The sequence below is a fragment of the Botrytis deweyae genome, assembly GCF_014898535.1.
Source record: "Botrytis deweyae strain B1 chromosome Unknown BDEW_002, whole genome shotgun sequence".
Taxonomy (NCBI): domain Eukaryota; kingdom Fungi; phylum Ascomycota; class Leotiomycetes; order Helotiales; family Sclerotiniaceae; genus Botrytis; species Botrytis deweyae.
Genome location: NW_024066209.1, coordinates 2,089,417 through 2,117,227, shown reverse-complemented (window position 1 = coordinate 2,117,227; position 27,811 = coordinate 2,089,417). Strand labels below are relative to the sequence as shown.

Genomic DNA, 27,811 nt, shown 5'->3' with positions numbered 1-27,811 from the left:
ACAACGGAAACTGACTTATAATAACAAAAGTACTAACATGCAGCCCATTCACTGTTCTCTGCACAGCATCGAGTCGAAGCCCGAGAACGAGTTTTTAACTGAGAAATCCAAACTCATCACATTTCGATACCTAGGTAGGTATCGACAAATTTCCCATCTAATCTACGCATTCACTAGAACCATGCAACATCCCAGCATCCCACCTCAGATGGTAAAATCCACAACGCATCCGCATCTGTAGTTTGATATTCCCACGAAGCATTCTCGGCCTCAACAACAACCATAAAAAACGCCCGTTTGGCTTAGCGGTAAAGCGCATCACTAGTACTTGTATCAAACATTGTCATGATGAGATCCTAGGTTCGATTCCTAGAACGGGCAATCAAAACTTTCCCTCAGCGGTGAATGACCTTTTTGCAAAATAAAACTATTTTGCTCAAATTTTACCACCTTCTCGAATCACTTATTTTCGAGGACTCAAGCAGACAAGACAATTCACGAATGAAACAACGCACTGGGAAAGATATTCCCCGCCCCAATTTTTAGGTAATTCGACAGTGAGTGTTGTGGGTAATGGGTGGATAGGTGGTGGGTAGGCGATGGATAATTTAGGGCTGTGGGGTGGGTGGAAAGGTGTAGTCCGAGCGGTGAGAATTTTGTGCATCGTGGGTTGGTGGGTGGTGGTGGATTTTAAATACATTGGAGTGTGAAGTTATGTTTTGGTGTAGATTGAATATGTGGATGGATGGATGGATGAATGAATGAATGAATGGTATTGCAGTTATAGAAATATTGATTAATATAAATATTGATTGTTAAGACGATGTAGTAAGGGGAGATAAAGAATGAATGCAATTGTGGTACTGAAAATCTGGAATTCATGGTTGGTTGGATATGTGTGCGTGATTGTTAATTGAATTCAAAGTTTTGCCAGACGGACGAACAGTCGAATAGATGATAATTGACTTTATTGCGATACTTTGTCTTTCAACCACTTTTGAAATAGTAAAGAGATGCAGACAGCTTTGTTTTCAGATGATGATATAGTTCGAGGATTTGTGGTGGGATGCAGCAAAACGCTGAGATTATATTTGGCTTCGACGAGAGCATCAAGTGTTTGACTTTGGGAGTGTGTATGAGAGAATGAATACTTATTCAAAAGATCTGGATACATTCAAACACAAGAAGATAAAGCTTCGAGGGACTTCACGAGCTCTGTTTGATCTCTTACGCGGAACGATATTTGCGGAGAAGAGGAGATTCATAGGAACATGTATTTGCACTTGGGTATATATTTTTAAATTACTACTTCATGACTTTTCTAGCCCATTATATATATGTTGTTTACTGAAAAATATATTAGCGCCGCACTTCAAGATTGACTCAATGAATAAAACTCACCTCGGAATCAGCAATCTTCAGGACCGCCTTTCCAAAGTTCTTTCCTCCAAGCATACCAATGAATCCCTCTGGTCCATTATCGATTCCGTCAGTAACACTCAAAGAAGCCTTGAAGCTTCCATCCGCCAACCACTTGGCAACATTCTCGTCTCTTGCCTTGACATGCAATGGGCCCATGTTAGCATCAGAAACGATGAAACCTCTCATGGTGATTCTCTTTGCAACAATGTTCATCAAGTTCTTGATGGGGTATCTCTCGGCTTCTGGTTTGCTGTACTCGCTAATCATACCGCACGCGACGATTCTACCGTGATCGTTCATTGCGTTGATAGCAGCTTCTAATTGTTCTGCTCCGACATTCTCGTAGTAGATATCGATGCCGTTTGGTGCAAGACGCTTGAGAGCATCTGCTGGCTTCTCTGTCTTGTAGTTGAAACCACCGTCGAACTTCAATTCGTTGATGATGTAGTCTAATTTTTCATCAGAACCAACGGATCCGATGACTGTGAGGCCTTCGTGCTTAGCGAGTTGTCCAACGAGGGCTCCAACGGCTCCGGATGCGGAGGAGATGAAGATGGTCTCGCCCTTGACAGGCTTGCCGATTTCGTAGAATGAGGAGTATGCGGTCAATCCGGGCACTAAGTGAGAAGAACGTTAGTATGCTTCGGGGTGTGAAGGGCATCAAAATGACTTACTGCCCAGTGCTCCAAGGAAATGCTTTACGTCCAAGTTATATGGGTTCTCGATTTTTGCTGCGCCATCTGCGAGTTGTTTTGGAAGAGCAGAGTACTCTTCAGTCCAGATGAAACCGGTGAGGAGATCTCCTGGTTGGAATTTAGGGTTGTCTGACTTGATAACTTTGGCAACAGTGTTGTTGTTGATAGGTTGTCCCAATGGGAAAGCTGGGGAGTAGGACTTGGCTTCTGCAGCTCTCATGCGTCCACGTTGGTAAGGATCGAAGGAGGCATAGAAGTTCTTGGTTGTGATACCTCCAGCGGGTGGTGCTTGGTCAAGATCGAATTCACGAGTCTCAACTACCAGATCCTTTCCTGCAACAGGAACTCCCTGAGGAACTTGCTTGAAGATAAGACCTTTGTTTTGAACCATTTTTGCTGGTTTGATTTATGTAGATGTAGATATATTGTTGTAGTGTGAGATTGTCAAAGAAAAAGCAATTGAATATAGCCAAAGGGAATGAAGGGGGGACAGAGAGATAGATATATATGAATAGTCTTTGTGAATGAATTTTTCTCAGGTATGACGTTCCTGCCTAGTAAACGTCTTCATCCAAGCTCAAACCATGCAAGTTTTGTAGAACATTCTAAAAAGACTACCTACCTTTCAGGGTCACTGTATCAGATACATCTTCTTATTCGTCGCCTTTCAAGGACATCTGCTCTCCATTGAAACGAAATCTCCGTTTTTGATTGCGTGAACGAGACATGACTTGAGGTTTGTGTGAATTGGTAAGCTTTTGTTGAAGAATGTGGGTACGAGATTCTGTTTTTGCCCATCGTTTTCTATGCCGAGGTTGTCGGACGTATATCAATGTTCAGAAAAATACCCCGCCAAAGCCGCCACCTTGACAACGAAGGAGGAAAATGTTCCACACAATATCATAAAATGGCTACTTGAGGAAAAACATCCGCTTCTACTTACGACGTAGGAGTTAAGGTCGACTCGGCTGATTCAAAGTTATATCCTATCGTACCTAGGTATGTATAGATCCATGCTGTGTAGCTTCCGACAAGTATTACCTGGGCGATTGATCTTGTTGGGAAAAAGTTAATATTTACCCCTTCATCAGAGAGTTCGCTATTCACCCCTTGATATCCGAATGCTGTGTATGCTAACTTCCAAAACGTACGAGTAGGAGCCCCGAAGTCCGAGATGCATTCAAGATCAGAGACATGTCCGTTCTCCGAACAGATTTCCAGGTAGCACTTCGTAGGTAGGCTCGTAGGTACTTCGTACATTCAATGCATCGGTACATACACTGCCCCGCTTCGGAGAGTTCTGCCATGCGGCAAATCATCGTTTTTCTACCCGCGAGTCAGATCCAATTGTTGGGCCATTATTATCTGATTTTTTCACTCTTTTCTTTCCGCCGAATTCGGCGGAAAGTTTTTAATTATGCAATTTGTTATGCTCGCCTGGGCATGGAAGAATTGTTCGTGTCGTTCTCTTTAGAAGAGTACAAAATTGGGTTGATGTTGATTCCGTTTGCATTAACGCATCTGCTTTTGTGATGGACACGTGACATACACCCAAATTATCATCAAATGGTTGTCTTTATTTGGATTCGTTGATCGTTATTATTATATGCAATCTACTCTTTGGAACACTTGATGTATCCAAGCATCAGGTGCGAATATCCGACTGTGCGAGTTGAAGTTGGAATTCCTGAATCGTCAGCTTAAAACACTGGCCAAGTAGTTTGCAATTATCATCTTCCAGACACTCACCCAGTAGGAGAGGGAGGACAAGATATACTGAAAACTTTCATTTGAATGGGATGTCTTTTCGATTGATCGTTCAAAGCTTCAGATAATATGTGTTTATATTGAAATTTATCATCAGTCTCCTCATTCATAAGGGATGGTTCAAATACAGGAGAGATGCGTTGTTGTCCCGTGGGTAGTTTCCTATCGTTAATTCTCGAGTCGAATCATCAGATAGATGCCTGGATAAAAAGACGTATAATAAAAGCTATACCATTTGGTTACCCATATCCGATGAACTTCTTAACAGTTTCAAGCTCTGTTTATCTGCCCATTTGAAATCCAAACCTACTCGTCCATACATCCAACCTAAAGAAGAGGAGGATGATCGGCGGAAGCCATCGAGGTATCGCAAAAGAAGAGTGAAAAGGGAGGTAGTATCGAGCAATTAAGAAGTTTCCACGAAACCAGGAAAATATCGAGAGCTAAAGAGAAGGAAACATTTCATCCACATCCTTATTCCCTCTACATGCACCTCCATCCTCCTCAAACCATACCTACATCGCCACATATTTTGGGAACCGAAGAATACACCCAGATATTTCAAAGATCTATTAACTTCCAAGACACGTTCAGAAGGCGGGACGACCAAACCCGATTTCTGTCTATAACAGAGCTATCATGCTTCGGTACCCATCTGTCGATATCTCACGCGAATACACGACCGGGGAGTCTCTTGCTTTACCTCAAGTAAAGTGTACTTTCACTCTTCCATTATTTCCACAAAATCATGAAATGCACCACCTCCTCTCAAACATCTAAACACTCAATAAAATAATTTCTCTTAAAACGTATATAAGATATGCTGGTTTTGATATTAATGTACTATCTCAAGATTACTAGATATTCTTTATCCATTTCCACATGAAGTTCCTTTCTCATGTCCATTTCCGTCCGTTTCTCATAAGCCATATATGCATTGCACAATATATATTCCCAATCCCAATTCCATGGATTTCGTTTCCGTGTTCCATTTCCATTTCCGTATCCAAAATTATAACTCCAAGGCCGTTAAACATTCAGCCATTAAATCCACTTCCATGACGCTCTTCTCTCCTTCTCTTGAACCCTCCAGGAATTACATATAATTTCTTCCCTCGTCCTCTCCAAAAAGACTCTGCACATGATACGTTTCCCAGTTCAAAAAATCCCCCAAATCATGTCCCAAGTTGTATCCCATGGGAATATATTCATCCTTAATTTTAACCAAGTTAATCGGCGAAGGTGGTAGCGAATCATTATCATCATCATCAATTTTCGGCTCTGGAACATTCACTTTGAGTGCCACATCTCTCCTAGCTGCTAAGGTAGGTCCAGATATGGACTCCACTACTTGTGGCGCACTATCCCGGGTCGTTTCTACCCACAGCCCGCCTTGATATTCTGGGGTTCTAGGTCTGCCACTACTGCTTTCACTAGGAGTACCAAAGCCCAGTCCAAGTCCGATAGTCGTCGCGCGATTATCCCTTCCATCTTTGTTTTTCCGAGGACTCTTTTCCGCATCGGGAGTCGCGAGGGACTTTCCTCTCTTGCGTCGTGAAACAGGTGCTTCTTTGACTAAACGACCGATTCCAGGATATCCGAATCCGCTCCACCAATCGAAAATACTATCAACTTCCGCTTCATCTGCTTCCCAGATGCTTTCTTCGCTAGCGCCTAATGTACCATCGTCCATTGTGCCTGAAATTGCCATCTGGAATGCGGTCCAATCGAGTGCTTCTTCAAACTCGGGCGCAGAGAGAGAATCGCGATTAGAGCGATGATAGACATGTTCGAGACGAATGGGACCGTGGCGGAAAAGTGGGGATGTGAGGGTATATGGTGTGGAGGGTAATTGAATGTAGTCTACAGAGGATGTACTTGAGTCTTGGGAATATTCCGAATCTTGCGAGAAGGATCGTTGAGGGGTTCGTGGGGCTAAGATGTTCAGGGGAGAGATTTCGGGAATGGTGGGTAGGAGACTTGTCATTCCTGTGTTGGAACGACTTCGTGGGAGTCTAGGTGGAGAATGTGGAGAATCGCGGGGTGGAGAGGGGAAGTTGAGATCTTCGAATGCTTGTTCGATAGCATCGATTTCGGCATAATCGGGATTTGACACATCGGATAATGCTCTTCGACCTCTTTGGTGGTCATTTTCCAAAGATTCGGATATATCTGACGATGTAAATGGTAGTGGTGAAGAAGAACCAAGAATTCGGGTTGAATTGGATATTTTGTCCTTGTCATTGTTGATGCGAGGTAATAAATGTTCCAAATGAAAGGGTTCGGTCGGTGATACATTATTTGGGCTATCCGACGATATGTTGTTCGTATCAAGCTTCTTATCCGCATCTATTTTCCGTGAATGTCCCGCTGAAGTAATCCCATCCGCATCTTTGACTGTGTCGACATTGCGAGCGGCTTCATTTTGAGCATTTTCCAATGAAGCTTTTCGTTCATTATCTAACTTTGCCTTTTCCGCCTTTTCCTCTAGCTGCTGTAATCTATCCGGAGTCAACATTTCATCGGCTTCCAGTCTGGTGAATTTTCCTTTGAAAACATCAGCCATACTGGCTGTGACATCTCCCAAGTTCCATCTTGCACTTGAATGCGGATGCGGTAAACTCTTCCTCGAAGCCTTATCCGAAGTAGTACTTTTCTTTTGTTTAGGAGAAATCGACTTCTTTGCTTTTGTATTGAATGAAGATTTTGGCACGGGGGATTTTCCCGAGAGACTGGTTGAAGATGGACGTTCTTTCAAAAAGTTGGAATTCTGCATTTGATTGCGCTTCGAGATTGAATTGGTCCGTGCGAGAGGTTTACTCGAGTAGGTCGATCGGTTTTGGCGGGTAACGATGGTATTGTTGATATTCTTGATATTCATATTGTTCATATCATTAACACTCATACCGGTTATCCTGGCTGCTTTGCTATTTTCGAATGGCTGAAATCCTCGAGTGGCAGCTTTTGCATCACCTAAAGCAAATCCAACTGCTTGGAATGCTTCATCCGTTTCGCGAATTAATTGTTCGACGTTATCGGTAAATTCGACCATCTTTTGTAGATTCGAACATGAAGCAGACGTTGATATCGATTTCTTATTATGACTGGACTGTGGTTGCTGTTGTTGATCTTGTTGTTGCTGAGAATTACTTGGATGAGAATGAAAATGAAAGAAAGATTTTTCCTTTGATCTGAGAATAAATCTATCGTATGACTTGGTTGATCGGATTAATTTTTTGGTGGCAGTAGGAGTTTTGGGAATACTAGGGATACTAGTAATGGTAGGAGTTGGATTTCCTTTCTCGTTAATAAGATGATTTAACAACGATGAAGTAGTTGGATTATGGAAGAGATTAATATTTGATCCTTCCTCTTTCCCTTCCCCTTCCATAAGCTTATCTGACGAGGTAGCTTGCGCCTCTCTTTTATAAGAATGTAACCTCAAGTTAGAATTTGCTTGTGCCTGCTGCGGAATTTCTTTTTCTGAAAATACCATGCCGGTGTTGCTGCAAGTCTGCGCTTGTGTTGCTAATGGTGCATCACCTGAGTCCAATTTTGGGGGCGCCAGGGTTTGGGGGAAATAATGATAGCGGGGCTGACGATTATGATGCTGATTATTGTCATTAATCGGACTTGGTTGCAAGGTACGAGTCGCACTTCTCAATGAAACACAACTTTTGGACTTGGATATAGTTGGAGACAAAGAACCAACATCATCCTCAATTGGTGTCGATTCTACCTTTGTTAGGTTCGGTGTACTCTTATTCCCTTGGCCACCCACACTTTCATTCACACTTTTATCCATACTTCCGCTCGCCGAGTTATCGTTAAAACCCCAATCGAAATGTAAAGGACTTAATGGTGACTGTGCCGTTTGGCTGGAATCGATCCGGATCTCAGGAGGTTTTCGTACCATAATAGCTGTATTCCTTCTAACCGCAAGTTTGTCGGATTTTGGATTTTCTGATATCCAGAAAAGGCTTTCTGGTTGCCTATTGCTGGTATTACGATCGTATTCGAAAAATCCATCAGCACTGTTACTCTCTCGATGAAAGATCATCTGCTTGGGACGCGATCCTGACTTTTGAAGTGGCATAGTCGCAGAGTGTTCAATGGGGAGTAGAACAGAAACAAAATTCGAATGTTAGTCCGCCGTGTATATCAATTGAACAAATTCGGGTGGATTTCCGGTTTCGAGATGATGCACAATACAACTTGATACACAGCGCAATCATCTGTACGACATTGGCACAACACTTTAGCAAGGGATACACTCGGATACCTAAGGTATATCTACAAACATCTGATGGGAATGGATTTCGCATCCACTTGTAGCATTGGGGCTCATCTTTAGAGTTAAAGATCTAGCTCAAAGAATATATTAAAGATAGCCTGCTAGTGCACCGCTTGACGATATGTCACAAAACTCGCGTGGTTAACAGATCAACAATATGCATGCCGGATAGCACATCCACACCGACCTCGTGGTACTGGATTCTAAAGGCCAGATTCCTTTGAGTGACAAGCGCCGCCCATGTCAAACGCAAAATACCAACAGCTTTCATAACAAATAAGTGATAGGCTATACCTTCGATTCATGCAACAGAAGGAAGAGTGGAGTGGACTTCCTTGTGGCAAATCTCAAAGAGACATCCACTTACTGAACTTGATTGCGGGGATTTGGAATTTCACAGCAGCGGCAAGGGTCGTCCCCGAGAACTCCAAAGACTCCCACAACGACGGATAAGCGCATAAACATGTTCGTGACTGAGGTACTGCGCTAAATTTAGATGCTAGTGACGTGATTGTGTACAATATTTGAAGATGCTTATCTAGCAAGGATGACATTGACTAGTAGTTTGCATAGAGAATGGGATGGTTCATGGTCTGAAGGAGGTAAGGAATCTGTACAAAAATGCAAGAAGCTGCGTGAAGTTGTGTTCAAAAGGAGTTTGTTCGCTCCGGCATTCGGGGATTCGGAGACTTCCACCAAATCTTCATCGCCGGAGTTGATGTTGATGTTGATACTGACAAGAAGAACGGAATCGATGAAGAGATATTAGGTAGCAAAGAAACAAATTTCGATATCCAAGGTTTCCAAATGAGATGTGCAATCGGTATCAGCATGTAGTGGAGAAAAACGTGGTAGTGCTGTGCGCGGTGTGCACTGGTAACTTAGCGGCAGTTGAAATAAATTAAGAGTGGATAATTCCAATGTGTGACGAGTTCGCTCTACCCATTTCAGTCCTCACTTATTCTAATTGCAGTCCCTTTTGTATTGGTATGCCCGATTCGGACTTATACGACTGAAGAGAAAGGGAAGAGTTTGCTGGATTGTATCTTTCTACTCTATCGCCACATTCCTTTTTTATGGGAAAGGCGGCGGCGACAACGACGACGATGACAACCTATCTAGGTATTCTTCATATTGACTGAGTAAATAGAATTGTCCAATGAAATTCAATACCAAGAATGAATTGACATTACCTATTGCCTAGGTGATTGTTACGCAAATAGGCTAGCGTAAGATACAAATGTACATGTGGTGCACGTGATAGTGGCGCTTTTTTCCCAAAAGTCCCCGTCCCGGGCGGCTGCGAGTGCAAGCAACAGAATAGCAACACTAACAAACTGTTGCAACCACAACCGCACCCTCACCACACCCACACCACACCCACCACAATCACAGCCCAGGCTCTTTGATACTCTCCAGGACGACAATCAATACGAACAGGACTGATTTCTCTTTCTAGGCTCCTACCTTTCGGTGATCACATCACCAAGCTCACAAAGTGGAACTTTGTGACCCTAGACCTGTTAGATGAACTAATATGTCAACAAAGATGCAACTCAACATGCTGCAATTCAAAAATCCAAGGAATGCGAAGAAACAATTGGTAGGACTAAAGCTAAGGCAGCACCGTAAATAGACGACATAAATCTATAAACATCACAAACGAAAAGGCCAGACCAAAGGACAAACAATAAAACATACACTCCGTCGTATACAGCCATGTCAGTAGGTATATGCCGAGTTCATACATCATGTACATGATATCAATGTACCTGCTGGTCCTGCAGCTTTCATATTTAGCTAAGATGTACGATTGTGGTTGGCTGATGAGTCTGACTTATGCATGACCATCCGTACCATGTACCATTCTCATTCCAGCAACTATTGAGTCTGCGCCACATCATTGCTGTTTTCTCTGATTACTTAATCTAGATAAGTCAACCTTGGAACCCACTGAAGTATATTTAGATTATTCTTTCTTTCTTCACACATGGCAAATCCTAGCCCATTGGTTAGTTGCCTACCATACCTACACGGGACACAGGACACACAGGAAATGTACGGGTTCTAATTTACGTCTTCCTTTGTCCTGCGCAATGTGCATTTGGATTGTTACTTGGAGATCAAATCCTTCTCAAGCCGTGGTTACGATCAAGGTATCAACCCCCGTTGGCACATTCCCCTCGATATTACCTTGATGAGCTAAGCCTCAAGTTTGGGAAGGTAGTATTGAACACAATCGGTTCAAGTAGAACTTGGAAAATGTAGAAAATCCATTGAAAATTATTTCGGCCTAAGACAAAATCAACCAGCTGAAACAAAATGGAATAATTTTGTATGCAGGATTACCCCGCGAGTGTATGTGTAATGGATTTGCTTACCCGGCGTTCTCCATCTCATTAATAACTCCGGCAAGATCAAAGTACTGATTTGCCCAAGGACTTGCTATCTGCCTTTATCCAGAGGCACAGAATACTACCATAGTATCTTTCCGCAATGCCATGCCAAAAAAAATATACTTGCCCAAGAGACGACACAATTCAATTACTCCTTTTAAAGAGTTAACACAATCATTAAACAAGCCAGTAGCATCAAGGGTTTCGTCAACCATTCGTCATTATCACGACCCAATTAAATTGTCAATCCTTCTATATGAAATTCATTACACAGCATCTCTTACGGTTGCACAATTTCATCGTAAAACGGCCCTTGATAATCTCATTCATATCAAAACGGTGCAGTCGCACCTGTCCCTCCGCCTTGCGATCAATCCTGCAAGGCTATTTTGACTATGATCTCTTGGATTTCGAATCCATTACCTTACGGTATATTGCCCGTAGAGTATCCACGTGTGTCTCAAACAATTAGATACGAGCTTTAAGGACTCATCCAATCAATCCATATCTGCAACCGTTTCTGCTCACAAAATGCCGACATAAGCGTCTAGCAAGCCTCTATGGGAATCCAGGCCTTAACAATAATGAACCTTCTAGCTTCATCTTGGAGGATTCAAAAGCATGACATTCCGGATTCTCTCTCAATCTTGGAGTTCCAGCGCTAGGAAGTGTAAAGATAACTATCTCCTCGGAGCAAAAGTGAAGTGCCATATTGTTTCTCCCCTCAATCAGCGTGTCTTTGTATTTGTATCATGGGATTTCTTGGCAACGGCAATCCAACAACATAAAACGCTTATCTCTGCTTCCTCTCTACACAGTAGTAAATTTGGGAGAGTTTAATGCTGGACCAGAATCTTACACGCATCTGCTTTCTGTACCCACACGTTGTCATTCCCAGACATACTGTTTTGTTTTAGACTTGGCCGGCTACAACTTTCATGTTGTCTCTTGTTACAAGTGGCTTCACAGAGATGTCATCTATTATTAATACCACGCAAATATCGTTGTTTAATATGACCAACAAGAGGTCTTTATGTACTCCTCGCTATTATTTCGCATAATTGTAGCTTAGGCGGCCAGAGTTCGGCAGTGCTCATTCAAGACAATATTCTATGTATTTAAATCATCGTTTCCAGCCAACATACTAGCATTGCATTTGTTATTATAGTTGGAAGTTATATCCTCGTATTAACATGAAATACCACATTACGGTAGGGCGAAATGATCCGCGCCTTTATCTCTTCATCAGTCGTTCTTGATTTTTCGAATAGCTAAAAACAATTGAACGCCGATTTAGAAACTTATCATTTTAGTTTGGATCTTCATTTCTGACTGTAGACTTACCGAGCGTCTCGAGTACGAAGTTTACAACCGGGCTAGCGGTTCCGATCCCAACTTGTTGGTGATGAAAATCCATCGCCCCACGTCACGGTCAGGGCTGAACTAATTCTAGCTCTACAAATCAAAGAGAGTCCAACTACTCCACCATAGTTGGTGCTACTTTTTTCTTAATAAATATGTCTCGCATTTCCACGTGGAATTTCAGGCTTATTCCAGATACGTCCATGAATCAATTGCGGTATCTTACATAAATACCAATGGGGGAATGAATTCGTCCGGCTCCGATTCCCAGAATTACGGTACTAGGATTGTACATAATAAGCACTTGAGTCATCCCTCAAACCAGGAACCTGACATGATTTGTCTTGAAAATACATTATGATGATTAGTATAATCTCATTGGATGAGGTAAGATGGATGGAGAAATGGTGAGATTTTAATTGGGTCTTGGTATGCTTATGTGATATCTTAGTTGATATTTGGCAATTGCAAACTTTTTTTTGAAGATCTACTTAGTTGTCTGTACCTGTATGCCGGATGTACTAAGTATTTTGGGGGCTTAAGTGCGTTTTCGTTGATTATTCATCGCGTAGGTTGATCTATATGGAGATATCTAGGGGCGAGACTATAATCTAGTGCCATCAGTTTTGAGAACATTCTGAGAGGTTTCATCTGGTAATGATGTAGAAGATCGTTCTGACTACGAAGCTTCAGTCGGTACCGTCTTTCATAATATTATTGTTGTCGAATGATAGTCAATTCTTCGTGGGTACAATAAATCTAAAATGGGGGTTTATATCGGCCAAACTAGCAAACTAGTGCGACGTCGGGAGTCTTCAAGATTCGGCCGTTGAGAAGAAAGATATACTTGGTTGATTGAGCAAGGTCAATGAAGTTCATTTGAAGATTAATTCGCAGTCCCAGAACATCACATCTCTATGAACTTTCCTCGTCGCTTCTCATCCCCCCTCCACAAGTCCGGGCAAAGGTACCTTCTTCAGTATCCTAGCCACGGACAGTCAAGCATCGACTTTCAACTTACCTAGCCTACCTACACAAAGAGTTGAGCCTTCTATGTCTTATCCTTCCAGTTCCGCCTTTCCAATCCCTACGGCTTCACTTTTTGACTTACTATTCTAGCAATTGACTTCTCATCTCCCCACAACATCTACCGCCATTGAATCATTAATCCATCTCGGTCTTATTGCCCTCAAATGTATCACTTAATTCTAGTATCGGCTTAATCAACTCCATCTATAACAATCCTCACCACCTCATCCGCAAGACTTCCCTATACGTATTGCCATTCTTCACTAGCCAAAATCATCAAAAGCACCATTCCTTCCCGCCTCTCTCGTTGTAGTGATCACCTCCGATTTCTCCTATGGTACAACCTTCCCACATCACCCCCCATGCGCAGTAAAGTCAAGATCTCGGCATTAAACGATCAATCACTAACATTGATTCACTGCAAGCGCTCATATGTATGCCTTTGACGAACAAAATTTACTTATGAAACTGCCCTTTCGTATACAATCCCGCAGATATTTAAAAACTAGCTGCCATTTTCCATCCTCAACCTCTTCCATGTTGATCCAACTTCAGTTCGCTTTTGTATGTTACTCAAAACCGTGTGTCTGTATACCCACCCGAATGTGTGCAGAAGTACACAATTGCTTACGCCGTACCTATATGTCGGTTCTCCCATGCATAGACATCAAAAGATCCATCACAGCTTCTCTTAGAACACTCAGCCAATCAAATAAGAAAATCTACACATCCAACACAACTTTGTGTACCTAGGTAGCCATCCAGGAGCCTATGAGCTAGAGGCTTCACTCCCACTCTCACTGATATCGATAAATGACTTTGCCAGCGTGGGATACAAGTACAATATTGACCCCACAACAACAGTAAGCACAAAAAATGCCGTCACTGCTGCCTTGATACCTTCTGCTAGTCCCGTCGTCCAAATCACCGAGAGCAAGATGATCACAAGTAAAACTAAGAAACATATCCTCAGTGAACCTCTTCGGTTGGCCTTTAATGCAGCTGCGATTCGGTCTTGGTTTAGTGCTATCAGAATAAACGGGATAGACATAGCGCCAGATATGCTTACTATGGTAGAGGATAGAGTTAGTTGGTATAGACGGTGTGGGAAACGAAGGATAGATGGAGGTAGAAGTGAAACTTCTTACGCATGTACTTCAGTACATAATCCAGTGGTAGCTTCCCGTCATCATTGAATGGGAATACGTCAATATTAATGGCGAAGAATGCTGCCATAAACGATAGGGGAAGCTAAACACATGAGCAAATCTCTATTGTTTCCTAGGAAAAAGGATTACTATCTTACGAAAATAATCGTGACCACTGTGAATACAAGAACAGTCCTTCCTTGCCGAACACTCTCGAAGGCCTGCTCAGTGGCGATATACGTCTGTTTTAAACTGGTCTCAGCGAGTTTATTTGCAGCTGCAGCCTGGATGGTTGAGCTCTCCATCTGCTTGCGAGATGATAGCGCTTCCGAGACGTTGGCTTGTTTTTGTTTCAAATCGAGAAGGTGATTGAGCTAATATGATTAGTTTAAGGAAATGATTCATGTTGGGATATATTTACAGATAGATATGTCTTATCAGCCAATCTTTCCATCTTTTCAATCCGATACAAATAGTTCTTTATCATCATATCCGAGGTTCTGTCTTTCATCGAATTGGACTGCGATCTGCGTTGGGCTATAATCTGGCTAAATTCTTCGACTGGATTCAATTGGTCACTTAATATCATTTGAAGAATTGCCAATTCATCACGAATATCTCGAATCTCAACCAATAACTGAACTTCTTCTGTAATATTGAACAGTCCATCGGATTCCGTATTTCCAGAGTTGAGGCCCGGTTCTGCACGGGCAAGTCCGTCCGAGAAATTGCGAAAGCATTGAGCCTCCTTATCAATCTGTCGCTAGTTGTAAGCATTACTGCGCAAGCTGAGAGTTAGATGACTTCACCCACCACAACGCCGATGGATCGTTCGAAGAAATCGAAGAATTGAAACTCTTCTGGTACTTGATATTGATCGAAAAGATTTACACACATGTCAACCACAAGGTTGGCTACATCGTAGGGTGAGACTATGGGAGGTCGTGTCGAGCTTTGCAGGTACTTAAGTACTTTCTGGTGGACATTCAGAGGGTCCTGGCGTAGAACTGCCAAGCGTTTTCGTTTTTCGGCAGTCGATGAATCTGGACTATCGAAAGTGACATGCTGATCATCAGTATTTCTAGACTGATCACGTCGGGATTTTGCCCGAGGCATTTTGCTGCTTTTTTTCGGTGCCCCTGATAACCATCCCAATACCCCGCCCTTGGGCTCAAACCTTTTTTGGTTAGGTGTGGATCTTTCAAGTGGCCTTGAATCAGTCATCTTGTTGCTTGCGTTGAGACGTTCTTGGCCTTTGGAGATGTGGAAAGCCTTTAAGCCGGACTGAGTTGCCTCTGTGGGGTTTAGTGCGAGCTCAGGTGGCTTAGAAAGGGGCTCAAGACGGACGGGAAGTATCTCAAATAAAGGTGAGGAAGATACAGATGGCTGTCTCAAAGCATCTTTTTCTTCTATTTGTGTATGAAGATTTGGCGGCGGATGCGGTGGTAATGTTGATGATGGCAGCGGCGTTGGTACAAGTACAGGCTGAGTGGAATCGCTGGTGCTCCAAATATCCCACCGTTGGGGACAACAACTTATGACTGTTTCTAAAGAGTTCTTAAGGTTAACAGCCGGTTCCACATGGAGGAGAAGTATAAGCGCATACCATCGCTGATAACCCAGAGCCAAAGTTGATCTACCATGAACATCTTAGGATCATAAGAAGTTTTGTCTCGCATGTAACGATACACTACCTGATCACTATCTCTCTGTGACGTATTTACAAGATGAGAATAGAAGTACTGATCCAATGTTCGTCTGATCTGAAGAGGTGCTTCTCCTGGATTATATGGAAGTAAATATGCCTTCACAAGAGCCTCATCAATCTTGCTCAATGGTATACGGCGTTCTTCGGCTGAAGCTCTAGAAGCGAATTGTTCTTTAATAGATAGTCCTGTTTCTGAGTGTGCATTTGATGTTTCGGCAATCTCCTTCTCGTCTGAACCAGTAGGTTTGCCAACCTGCATTAACTGGCGTCCTGAACTCACTTTATTAGAACCTAGGAAGATAGGGAGCTTAGTTTCTGCACTTTGCTCTTCTTGAATTGTGTCTAAAGTCGATGGTAAAACAGGTTGAGATACTGTGACGGAATTCTGAGCTTGCCTGTTATTGGCTTGAAGAATTGGGAGTAAAGAGCCTTGTGCGCATTTATTTGAGATATCGATTTCATCTTTGGCCTCGGGTATCCCTACTCCTTCATTAACAGAAACAAAATTTTCTGTGTGCTCTGGTGCAGATTTCATTTCGTCTAGTGTCACTGGAACTTTATCGCTTGCTTTATCAACATTCTGGACGGCCTCGGCTTTAATTTCTTTGAGCCCTTCCCGTAGTACGTTTATCTCATGATCTATTCCGTTTGGCGCTTCTACATCATTCTTGATCTCTGTGGGCTTGTTCTTTTCAGTCCGCACGTCTCCCTTCTCAAGGTCTTCGGAATTAGTCGGTGACGATGTCACATCTGGGTTATCCTTTCGCTGTGTCATATTCCTTAATATGCTGCTCATGTCACGAAACATGCTCGCGGTAGTACCAAAAATTCGTTTGAATGAACCAGAAGCTCCTTGAGTGCCTAAGTCAGATGAAGCACTACTCTCTTTAAACGCTTTGTTCTCTACGCTTGGCGGAGGTGGGGACGGCCGCCGCTTCTCGATAGATGTCACATTCACATGAAGTTTTTTTCCGGATTTCGAAGATCTCCTAGCTTTCGTATTCCTGCTAGGCAGCTTCTCGCGTAAATTCCGGGCTCGTTCGTCTTCCATAAAGCTAGCCATTTTTCGATAACCATGGTAAGTTTCGAAATGTAAGAATGGAATATGTTAAATAATTAGTCTAGTCTCCCGCAGAGTGATATGATATGTAACTCACAAAAAGCATTGTTTGCTTCGAACTGTCTGTCTCATAGGATCCACTCAAATCTATCTATCGAATCTTGGTCAACGGAAGTAATTAAGCACGGAAACTTTACATTGTACCTCAACAGTTCTGCACTTCGGTCTCATAAACGAAGAATGAGCTGTCGTTGCTCGATATTGCTGTCCTTGAGAGTTAGTTAAAGAAAGCTTGAATTTGGCATCTTCATCCAACATAATCCCCTTAGAACCTTGTTCTTGAAAATGCCGACTTGTGAGAATCTAGTGTCAGTAATTAGTTATTTTCTCAATTTGAACTAGCATACGACAATTCGTATACGGTGATTGCCGTCGACAAGATGAAAAAAGAGATTGGGATCCGTACTTCAACCCATTCGATCTAGGAACTGATTAGAATATAAATCAATTACAGTATGAATCTTTAAAATAATGTAGCAACTTACATTATTTGCAGGCAAATGATACCATCTAAAACTTCTTTTCTTTCCTTCCAATTTTGTGCCTTTTGCTGCGTTCATGATGGCCTTTGGGCCCTTACCATAAAGTAACTCGTAGATCGAGACTGTTTTCTGAATCCTCTGTTCCGTTTGCCCCACAAAGAAATCGACGATGGTACATTCGAACCCATTGCAAGCATTTATCTTATCGGTCTGGTCCACTGGAAGAGAAGATATAACGAAGGGTGATTTAGGGTTCGATTTGGGATTAATAACAGACGGGCCTTGAATCATAGGATCCGACTGTAGCAAATCCATCATCTGAGTTCCTTCACTGGCATAGTCCTCCGCCAGATATAGTCGACCTTCTTCGTCTCGAATCTTCTTACTCGCTCCGTTGCGCAGCAAGAAACTCACAGCTTCTTCATCTCCACTGCGAACTGCGCTGAACAGAGGAGTCTCCCCATCGGCATCTACTGCATCTATATCTGTCCCGACATCAAGGAGATTCTGAGCCACTACAAAACGACGGGTTTCGATCGCTTGATAAAATGCCGTGTGACAAGTCATATCATTGTAGGAATCATAGTTGGCGCCAAATTGCAGCAAAAGCTTGACAGAATCAAGCATTCCGGATTCTGAGGCCAGATACAAAGCTTTATTGCCATCTTGGTCAGCCGCTTCCGTATCGATACCACTCTCAAGAAGGAGCTGCATCATAACCTGATCCTTGTTCTGATTTGATATATGAAGTGCGGTTTGACCGTTAGAGGTTCGCATATTCAAGTCGACACCTGTTTGGCACAATCGTCTCACGGCATCTAAATCACCATGGCGAACGAGCTCCACTAAGTTGGTGGGCTCGGGGTGGGCATGGCGTCCTCCTTGAGACTGACTATTTTCAAGGGGCGTCTGGTCTTTGCCATCAACATTCTGACTAGATTCATACTCTTTATATCCTTCTTCCATGATTGTGGAACGGATCACCTCGGCTGATGACATTGCTTGAGATTTAAGGTCCTAATAACAGGAGTTTTGAGTTCTATGAAGGAGTGCGTTTCGTGAATGGCAAAGGATCAAAATGTATCCGTAAAGTGCTCCCAATGAGTGGCGCCTAACATCTTGTATTTGTTGTATGCATGCATTCGAGATGCTACATAATGTCCTCCGTTGGTTGGGCTGTGACATTTAGCCTAAATTTCCAGCTCGCCAGTGAGAGGCTAGGGTTTTCACGAATTTTAATGCTGGTAGCATGGTAGATTCAAGCCAAATTTCAGCCTCATTCATGTCCATGGATCCATGGGTATGATTCTGCCACGGTGCCGGCTGTGTTAACCTCAGAAATTGCAGTCACCCACCCATGAAAGACACAAAACATTTATTTATATATTTATTCGTGTTAGGAAGAGATTGTTTAGATAAAGAGCCAACATGCGTATGCCTATGCTTGGAAAAGTTCGTAAGTACTGTACTCACACCAACCGTACGCCGACTATGTACTGACTGACTGACATTGACAGCTTTCATCGGATTCCACCATGTACTAATGTTCTTCATTGCGTGCTCTATTATATTGATATGTAAAACATTTATCACTCTCTTTATATTGACATAATCCTAATTGACGTTAGCTCTTCTCATGGCTGGTTGCACCAGTGCCCCGCTATCTAACGTCTACCTCCTTTCCCTATCCTACATAGATCAACTGTCACCCTCTCACAATGACTCGTCGAAAATCAACCAAAATGTTTCAACTATGTTTTTTGACCTTGTGAGTCGAGGAGGTTTGAACGCTTCAACCGCAGTGGAGGTTCGCGTTGGCTTTTTGGGGTTCTGCCTGAGAGACCCTTCAGGCATTTGGGTATGCGCCAAAAGTGCTACATCGCTGGCGAAGTTTGTCAGAGAATCTGGATCTTTTGATGTGGATCCTTTGAACGTGATATGGATTGCGAAAGAATTCCAGAAACAGTCTTTGTTTAGTGGATTATGGTTAGTCTTCATGGCACCAATTGTACATCTTTCAATCTTCTAATTGACATAATTTTCTTCCATGGCAGGATTTCCTCGATTCCACTCATACTTGTGTGTTTTATTATTCTTTTCACGTTCCCAGGGTGGCATGATGAAGAGGATTCAGCCGGTATGGAAATTGAAGTGAGGCCATTTCCCTCAAGGCGGTTGTCGAATTGGGCATTGATTCTCGTTGCTTTAGCCTCGTTTCTCAGCTTTGTGTCAGCATTCTGGCAGCATATCTCTAGTGCAACGGGAGCATCAATGGTACGCAGCCTCTCCTATGGAACAATCAGAACTGTTGTCGGTCCAGCTGCGATGGCTTTGGCATGGGGCAGTGTATTTTTCTTGTTTCTTACGACCTTTGGACTCCTAATTATGATAATGAGTATCAAAGTGTTGGCGGAGACATTCGGTTGACGAGGTTGGTTTGGAACCGGGACTCTGATTGCAATAGACACACATATATATGATTTATGGTGTGGAAGAAAATCCAGAATGTGAGCTGGATACGATGAGTAAATGATAAATAGCGAGGGAAAAGAGATTGAGGGTCGAGGTTGGATATGTGTGAAATTGTGATTACTAACGTCATTTTTAGCTTATAATATAAATCATGTTTTCAGTTTTGCTTAAGTCTTTAACCTATCTAGGAATTCTATCTTTTTTTAAACAAAGCAAACTATATGTTCTTTCTCGTTTGATCTACTCATATATAGCTAAAAAGTTCGATAAGATTTAGAGGAACGTACAGTAACCGCGTACAGCTATTCGTCGGTCTCGAAAATCACATCAAAAATAGACATTATGCCCTAATTATAATAATGAAAAATTAATTTTTGAAATCATTATAACATATGTTAGGGTTGATCTACTTTACTACTAATCTACAAAAGTATAAAGTATTTTGAATACGTTCGAAATAATAGATCTACTATATAAACCCTTTTAGGTGCTCGCTTCCTGACATTAGATATATCAAATTCCTGGTCTGAAGATATTATAATCTTAGAGTTTCTTTTAATAGAAATAGTTCTTTTTTATATATTTGTAATTATTATAATAAATCACATCTTTATAAATTATTAATTATAGAATAACTATTATATATTTTTCGAATCTATTATAAAGAATAACTATATTAATTAAGATTAAGCGATGTATAGCAACAGCAAGTACTAACTACTATTAGTCGAAATATATTTTTATTTTAAAACTTATAATTTATAATCATAAATTTTCTTATTGTTATTAATATAATATAATATTTTATTATTATTTATCAGTTTATTTTCAATAAAAATTTGATTAAAATTTAATTAATTGTTTTTTAGAGTTTTATTAATTTTATTATATAAATTAAAAGTTAGAGTATTTTTAAAATAATTAGATTTATTAATAAGATAAGCGAAATTCAAGTAACTTTTTTAATATTTTAATTCAATTTTATGGATTTTAATATTAGAAATTTCTTAGGCTTTTCAAACATTAAAAATATTAATTATTATTATATAAACTTTATAAAAACAAAGTTTAAATAAATTTAAATTATTATTTATAAAGATTCTTATATTTAAAAATATAGCAAAATGTCGATTTTTGGTGTGAAATTGAGTTTCGGCTGATAGTAGTTAGCTAGTACTATAGTTGTTTATTTAAATAATAGATTTTATTAATATTAAAGATTAAAAAGCGTTCTGTAATCATAGGAGTAAGTACTTCAAGGGAGCGCTGTACTTAGTCATATAGTGTTATACAACACGGTGATTTCAGTGACAAGATATAAGTGTCATACGATGCTCAATTCAATATATTGTCTCTTTTCATTCCGCTACAATTATTATTGATTCATTTTGTCCTGCTACGACTACAATTTATTTCACCTATCCATCCACATTCAAGCAGCAGTCAACATGTCAAACGAAGATAAAAGAGGAATAACAGATGCATATGGATGTCTCGATCCCACAACTCAAACACAATATATGATTCTGCGTCATTCGGATCTTGGGCGACAAGTAGCCACGTTTACCGATCGCACTGAGCGAAATGCTTTTATTATCAAAAACGGAACGAAGGCAGGGCAAAGATCAAGTATCTCAGCACCCCAAATAAAAAACCCGAACGTGGGATGGAATGGGTAAGAGTGGGAGAGCATTGTTGCTGAAACAGATGAAAAGAAGCAAACATGAAATTACTGGAAATCTGTAAGTAGCTATATCTGAGGCAATTAGCTTCTAATTGTTAAAGGCTGAAATTCTGAGGCATGTTAGTATGTATGGAGCGATTGAATTGGCTGTGGGTCCACGCTGGATCTAACCCTATCCAGTATATCATTCTCTCCCTGTTATCCGAAGGCAGTCGGAAGCTTATTACGTTCTTACACTACAATATTCTAAGACTCGGATATCAAGACTCGGATATCAAGACTCGGATATCAAGACTCGGATATCAAGACTCGGATATCAAGACTCGGATATCAATTTGGAATACAAATCTACTTCACCTACCTAGGTAGGCAGCTCTCTTGAGTGTTGACCCGCTGCCTCTACTTGATCGATAACCTTTGACGCTTTGATTGGCCAGGTGCGTACTGTACTCTACCCTGTAAACATCACCAATCTCCTACTTAATTTATTCCCGTACATACCCGGCCACTTTCATCATACGTACATGTTGGATTATTATCACATTATACGATCACCTGATGGATTCTTATAGAACTTATTGACTTCTCGATAAATTCTATCAATTACCTGGGGTGATTAATAGCACTAACTCCGATATTTAAATATCTTTACAAATTTATATAGACTTTAAATCTAAGAATATTCAAATAATTTTAAAATTGAATTCTTATTAATTTAATAACTAAAAGTTATATAATAAAAATTAATTCTAATAACTATCTATATCGAAGGAATCTTATTAATTCTATCTGTATATTTAAATATGAAATCGAATGTCTGATTGATTTATTAGGATTATTTTCTTTAAAGAAAAATCGAGCATATCGAAGTTACTTTATATCGGAGTTGCTTCATATCGGAGTTGCTGCGTATCGGAGTTCATGCTATCAACTATCTGAGGTGATCGTCATGTTATGAAAAGTCGATAAGTATACTGATATAATATTAATTCTGCCCACTTCACAGGTTATTATTATCTTTCAGAACGGACACAATACAACGAACGAGATAATCATGAATCAATCGAGCGTTTGTACAGATGACGGTTTTGGTCCTATTATTCATGGATGTCGGGAAGACTTTGATTTTACACTGCTGTTCGAACAGAGCTTCTTTTCCATACTGCCTTCCATAATATTCATACTGATCTCGTCACAAAAAGTCTACTCCTTGTGGACACAGCCTAGGAGAGTGTCAGGTACTAGTACACAATTCTTTAAATTGGTGAGAATTATTATCAACATCATAAAGACTCAATACTTACAATTCATAGCTCTTTATTATTCTATACGGCCTACTTCAAATTATCCTTCTTATTCTATATTGTATTCGCAATACCAAAAATACACGGACTAGTATTCCTTCATTAGCACTATACAACATAGTTGTAGTATTCCTCTGTATATTGTCATATCAGGAGCACACTAAATCAATTCGCCCGTCGAGTATATTGAATGTGTATTTGTTATGCACTCTAGTTTTTGACGCTGTTCAGAGCAGGACTATCTGGTTGATTGATAACGATACAGCTATTGCAGGAGTCTTCACTGCATCGTTGGCTCTAAAGTTGTGTATGCTATTGCTAGAAGTCAGGGAAAAGCATCATTTGTTGTACTATGATGATAGAAAACATGGCCCGGAAGAAAGGAGCGGCATTTTCAACAGGGCTGTATTCTGGTGGTTAAAAGATCTTTTAGTTCTGGGACGAAAGAACATTTTAGCACTCGAAGATCTTTATCCACTGGATGAGGACCTTTCCACTGGGGATTTGTTGCCTAAATTCCAAACCGCCTGGGAAAAAGGTGCGTTGAAATCACATTTTGTCCTCATATCATTATGTTTGTAATCTCATTTTGGCAACAGGAGCCAAGGCCGGTAGCTATCGCGCTCTTTATGCAACATTCAAAGCCCTGATTGGGCCAATAATTATTGCTATGATTCCGCGAGTCTGTCTCATTGGCTTCAACTTTTGCCAGCCACTTCTAATACATCGATTTACTACTTACCTACAACAACCTGTCACCGAGAAGACTACAAACCAAGGTTATGGCCTTGTCGGAGCATATGGTGATGGTTTCTTTTTCTCTTTTATGCAATGAGCTAACATTTATATCAAGGTATTGTTTATCTAGGAATAACGGTAGGATATCTGTCACCCTCTAAATCTTGTGAGTTTGATGCTTATTCTTCCATAGTTCTCTACCGCCATCTATTATCGTCTGACATACCGATCATTGATCATGATACGAGGCGTGCTGGTGCCGGCAATATATCACAAAACAACTCAGATGCGCATTGGAGACTTTGACAATGCTGCAGCGGTGACCCTAATGAGTGCTGACACTGAACGCATTATGTATGCATTAAGGCAGATGCATGAAGTATGGGCCAATGTTATAGAAGTTGGATTAGCAACTTGGCTCTTGTACACACAGGTCGGCCTTGCTTGCTTTGCTCCTTTGGCCATCGCTGCTGGTGGGTTCGACTTCAACATCAAAACTGGCTTGACTGACAGTTTGATGTAGCTTGTGGTACTGCTTCAATCTGGCTTAGTTCCAAAGCAAACTTCCAACAATGCGAGTGGATGGCTGTTATACAAAAGCGAGTTGGTTAGTTAAACTCGTATTTTTGATAGAATATAGAACAGTAGCTTACATACAATTAGCTACAACAGCGGCCACTTTCTCGGCGATAAAAGGAGTCAAGATGTTGGGACTGACGCAAAAACTTTTTAAAACAATCCACGACCTAAGGCTCACAGAATTACAAGCGGCGAAAGCGTTTCGACTAGTAGAAGTTGTTACAGCTTTCTTTGGTGATTATAGCGATTTGATCCTTTTTTTAAATGGTAACTAACAGACTTTTTAGCCTTTTTACCTGAAATGATATCTCCAGTCGTCACTTTTGCTATATTCATAAACTTAGCTAATCACAATAGCGGAGCGTTCGCCACATCGGTAGTCTATACGTCTATATCAACACTTTTGCTAGAAACACAACCATTGACACAGCTCTTTCAAGTCATTCCACAACTTGCAGCAGCTGTTGGATCTTTCGGTCGCATATCTAATTTCTTGGACAGCCAGTCGTTGGTAGACGAGCGCGAGAATTTCGACTCCAACTTCAAAACAAGGGGTGAGACTTTGGTGTCAGGCACCGATGATATCACACTAGAGAATCTGAAACTCTCTCGAGAAACAAAACCATCTGATTTTTTAAATCTTCCTATTATGCCACTAGCCAACAAAGTGGGCATCAAAATCCAAGGAGGTGCATTTGGCTGGACAGAGAATCACCACACCCTTCATCATATAAACCTCGAATTCCCAAAATCGCAGCTTACCATGGTGATTGGACCAGTGGCATCTGGAAAGTCAACCCTATGCAATGCGATTTTGGGAGAGGTTCCATTTTCCGAAGGCACGATCCAGCTCTCATCTTTCCAGATAGCACTCTGTGATCAAACTCCATTCTTGACCAATTCGACCATACGAGAAAATATAGTTGGATCGTCAATTTTTGATGATTTGTGGTACAATACTGTCGTAGATGCTGTTTCACTGAGCCAAGATCTCAAGAGCTTGCCATTAGGAGACCAAACATTGGCCGGTGCGAATGGTCTGGGATTGAGCGGTGGTCAGAAACAAAGAGTTTCAATTGCAAGAGCAGTCTATTCGAGAAATAGTATCACAATCTTTGACGATATTTTCAATGGCCTTGATGCCACAACCAAACAACGCGTTTTTAACAATATCTTCGGAGCTACAGGCCTGCTACGTCAGAGACAAACCACCGTCATTCTTTTTACAAACGATGTCGATCTCATACAATTTGCTGATCATATCGTTGCTCTTGGAACTACTGGAACTGTTATCGAGCAAGGAAGTCCTGATTTGCTTCTTAATACTCAAGGCTATACTCGGCGCTTGGTAGCATCCAATTTGAAGGTTGTAGAAAATATTTCGGAAGGAAATGCAGAAGCTGCTACCACACCAAGTTCTACCGCCAAATCGAACGAGCAGACAACTACCATCCCAGAAATTGCTACTGAAAGGAACAACAACACTGATCTTTCAGTGTATTGGTATTATTTTACATCTATTGGGCTCTTCAATATGATCCCATACTTATTTCTGGCAGCCTCGTTTGGCTTTTTCTACTGCTTTCCACTTGTCTGGCTAAGCTGGTGGTCTGAAGCAAACAAGAATAACACAATGTATTTGACGGTATATAGTATCTTCCAGATGCTCGGTCTACTCTCGATCACGTTCCTCGCGCAACATGGACTAAACATAATGGCCAAGAAATCAGGCAAGAACTTGCATCTCAAGCTTCTTAAGACAGCAATGTCTGCTCCTTTGAATTTCTTTCATGCGACTGATACTGGATCTATTACTAATAGATTCTCACAAGACATTTTGCTGATTGATACAGAGCTTCCCAACGCGTTAATGAATATAGCTGTTTTAATATTCATGATGGTTGGACAAGCAATAATCATTGTCGTTGCATCGCCATATCTGGCTATCTTATACCCCTTTTTGATTGGAATTCTCTATTATATCCAGAAGTTTTACCTTAAAACTTCTCGCCAACTTCGTTCTCTGGAACTAGACGCAAAGTCGCCACTATAGTAAGTCTTCCCCAATCGGCATTTCATATGATACGTTGATGTTACCACTCAGTACTCCATTAAATACCTAAACACTGACGTATAAAATTATAGCACACATTTCCTTGAAACTTTACGTGGACTCCGGACAATGAGAGCTTTTAACTGGACCGTACCAAACCGAGAGCTCAATTCAAAACTTCTCGATACATCGCAACGGCCGGTATACCTTCTGTTCATGGTCCAGCAGTGGTTGACAGTCGTTTTAAACCTGGTGACTACGGCCATAGTAATAATTTTGGTAGGTGTTGCTACCGTCACCCGATCTCAACATAGTTATATTGGTCTTGCTCTCGTCAATCTCATGTCCTTTAATAATATTCTAAAGAGTATTGTTATACTTTGGACCACACTTGAAACTTCGATTGGTAGTGTTTCAAGGATCAAAACATTTAGCGAAACAACCGAATCAGAGGCTGAGACCTCGTCTCAAGACATGATAGAAACGAGTGAGAATTGGCCCCAGCATGGTGGTGTTGAGTTCAAAGATGTCTGTGCCACGTACAAGTCAGTTAACTCCTCCTTTGTGACATCAGCAAATGATGAAAGCCATATCAAACTAATTTATGCCAGTAGCGAAAATCGCAATCCAGTATTGAAACATGTAAATCTATCGATCAAACCAGGGGAGAAAATCGGAATCTGTGGAAAGAGTGGCAGGTATGTAAATAAAATCCTACATCCATGCTGGTCTCACAAAAGAATAGTGGCAAAAGCTCCTTGATCCTCACTTTATTCCGAATGCTTGATCTTTCGCACGGCAGCATATTCATTGAAAATATCGATATCACACGACTTCCCCGAGAACAAATACGCTTATGTCTGAGTGCTATACCACAAGAGCCCTTTTTCTTGAAAGGCACACTCAGAGATAATCTTGATCCGCATGGAGTATCAGAAGATGGTTTTTTGATAAAAGCGTTGGAAATGGTATCGTTGAAGTCTATCATACCGAGCACTGGCAATCTAGATAGCGAGATGGACGCCGAGGTTCTAAGTCACGGCCAACAACAACTTTTCTGTCTCGCTCGCGCGATAGTCCGCCCTGCCAAAATTCTGATTATGGACGAAGCTACAAGCAAGTAAGTACATATACCAGTGAGGTGTTCCTGAAAACGAAACTAACAACGTGAAGTGTGGATCAAGAGTCCGATACTTTGATGCAAGACATCATCAGAGATGTATTTGGGGGTTGCACAATCATAGCCGTAGCGCATCGTTTGAATACTATCGTCGATTTCGACCGTATTGCGTTGTTTGATGATGGGGAGCTGGTGGAGTGCGATACTCCGGCAAATCTGCTTGCACGACCTTCTTTGTTCAAGAAGTTGTATGAAGATCAGCAACTCAATTACTGAGTGGGTTTTAGGAGAACATCTGAGTATTGACTTTCTTTTCTATTCACCTTTTTTTGAAAAGGATGAAGGAAGAAAGAGGAATCTTCATTATCATTATTTGCTTGAGAAGAATATAGATGATAGAGTACCTACGATAATAGATTCTAAATGTTGATATTATAG

At 41.1% G+C, this 27,811-nt stretch overlaps 6 protein-coding genes across 6 annotated transcripts; 2 read left to right on the top strand and 4 right to left on the bottom strand.

The window, feature by feature from the left end:
* Positions 1-1,344: 1,344 nt before the first annotated feature.
* On the bottom strand, positions 1,345-2,508 carry EAE98_001341 (uncharacterized protein; the record flags this gene model as incomplete). Its single annotated transcript, XM_038948960.1, has 3 exons — positions 1,345-1,347; positions 1,402-2,039; positions 2,097-2,508. 3 exons carry the CDS (start codon positions 2,506-2,508, stop codon positions 1,345-1,347), a joined length of 1,053 nt encoding a protein of 350 aa, XP_038815226.1.
* A 2,472-nt stretch (positions 2,509-4,980) lies between these two features.
* Positions 4,981-7,980, bottom strand: EAE98_001340 (uncharacterized protein; the record flags this gene model as incomplete). Its single annotated transcript, XM_038948959.1, has 1 exon — positions 4,981-7,980. The coding sequence occupies one exon, from the start codon at positions 7,978-7,980 to the stop codon at positions 4,981-4,983; it is 3,000 nt and encodes a 999-aa protein (XP_038815225.1).
* Positions 7,981-13,734: 5,754 nt separating this feature from the next.
* Positions 13,735-16,884, bottom strand: EAE98_001339 (uncharacterized protein; the record flags this gene model as incomplete). The annotated part of the gene is made up of 6 exons (XM_038948958.1): positions 13,735-14,033; positions 14,114-14,216; positions 14,272-14,487; positions 14,535-14,870; positions 14,927-15,660; positions 15,720-16,884. The coding sequence occupies 6 exons, from the start codon at positions 16,882-16,884 to the stop codon at positions 13,735-13,737; spliced, it is 2,853 nt and encodes a 950-aa protein (XP_038815224.1).
* A 162-nt stretch (positions 16,885-17,046) lies between these two features.
* On the bottom strand, positions 17,047-18,422 carry EAE98_001338 (uncharacterized protein; the record flags this gene model as incomplete). The annotated part of the gene is made up of 2 exons (XM_038948957.1): positions 17,047-17,244; positions 17,427-18,422. 2 exons carry the CDS (start codon positions 18,420-18,422, stop codon positions 17,047-17,049), a joined length of 1,194 nt encoding a protein of 397 aa, XP_038815223.1.
* A 441-nt stretch (positions 18,423-18,863) lies between these two features.
* On the top strand, positions 18,864-19,850 carry EAE98_001337 (uncharacterized protein; the record flags this gene model as incomplete). Its single annotated transcript, XM_038948956.1, has 4 exons — positions 18,864-18,879; positions 18,941-19,000; positions 19,052-19,409; positions 19,478-19,850. 4 exons carry the CDS (start codon positions 18,864-18,866, stop codon positions 19,848-19,850), a joined length of 807 nt encoding a protein of 268 aa, XP_038815222.1.
* A 2,783-nt stretch (positions 19,851-22,633) lies between these two features.
* Positions 22,634-27,663, top strand: EAE98_001336 (uncharacterized protein; the record flags this gene model as incomplete). The annotated part of the gene is made up of 11 exons (XM_038948955.1): positions 22,634-22,843; positions 22,893-23,421; positions 23,483-23,686; positions 23,752-23,759; positions 23,815-24,094; positions 24,145-24,228; positions 24,285-24,434; positions 24,488-26,252; positions 26,346-26,951; positions 26,999-27,373; positions 27,427-27,663. 11 exons carry the CDS (start codon positions 22,634-22,636, stop codon positions 27,647-27,649), a joined length of 4,434 nt encoding a protein of 1,477 aa, XP_038815221.1. The 3' UTR covers positions 27,650-27,663.
* Positions 27,664-27,811: the final 148 nt, after the last annotated feature.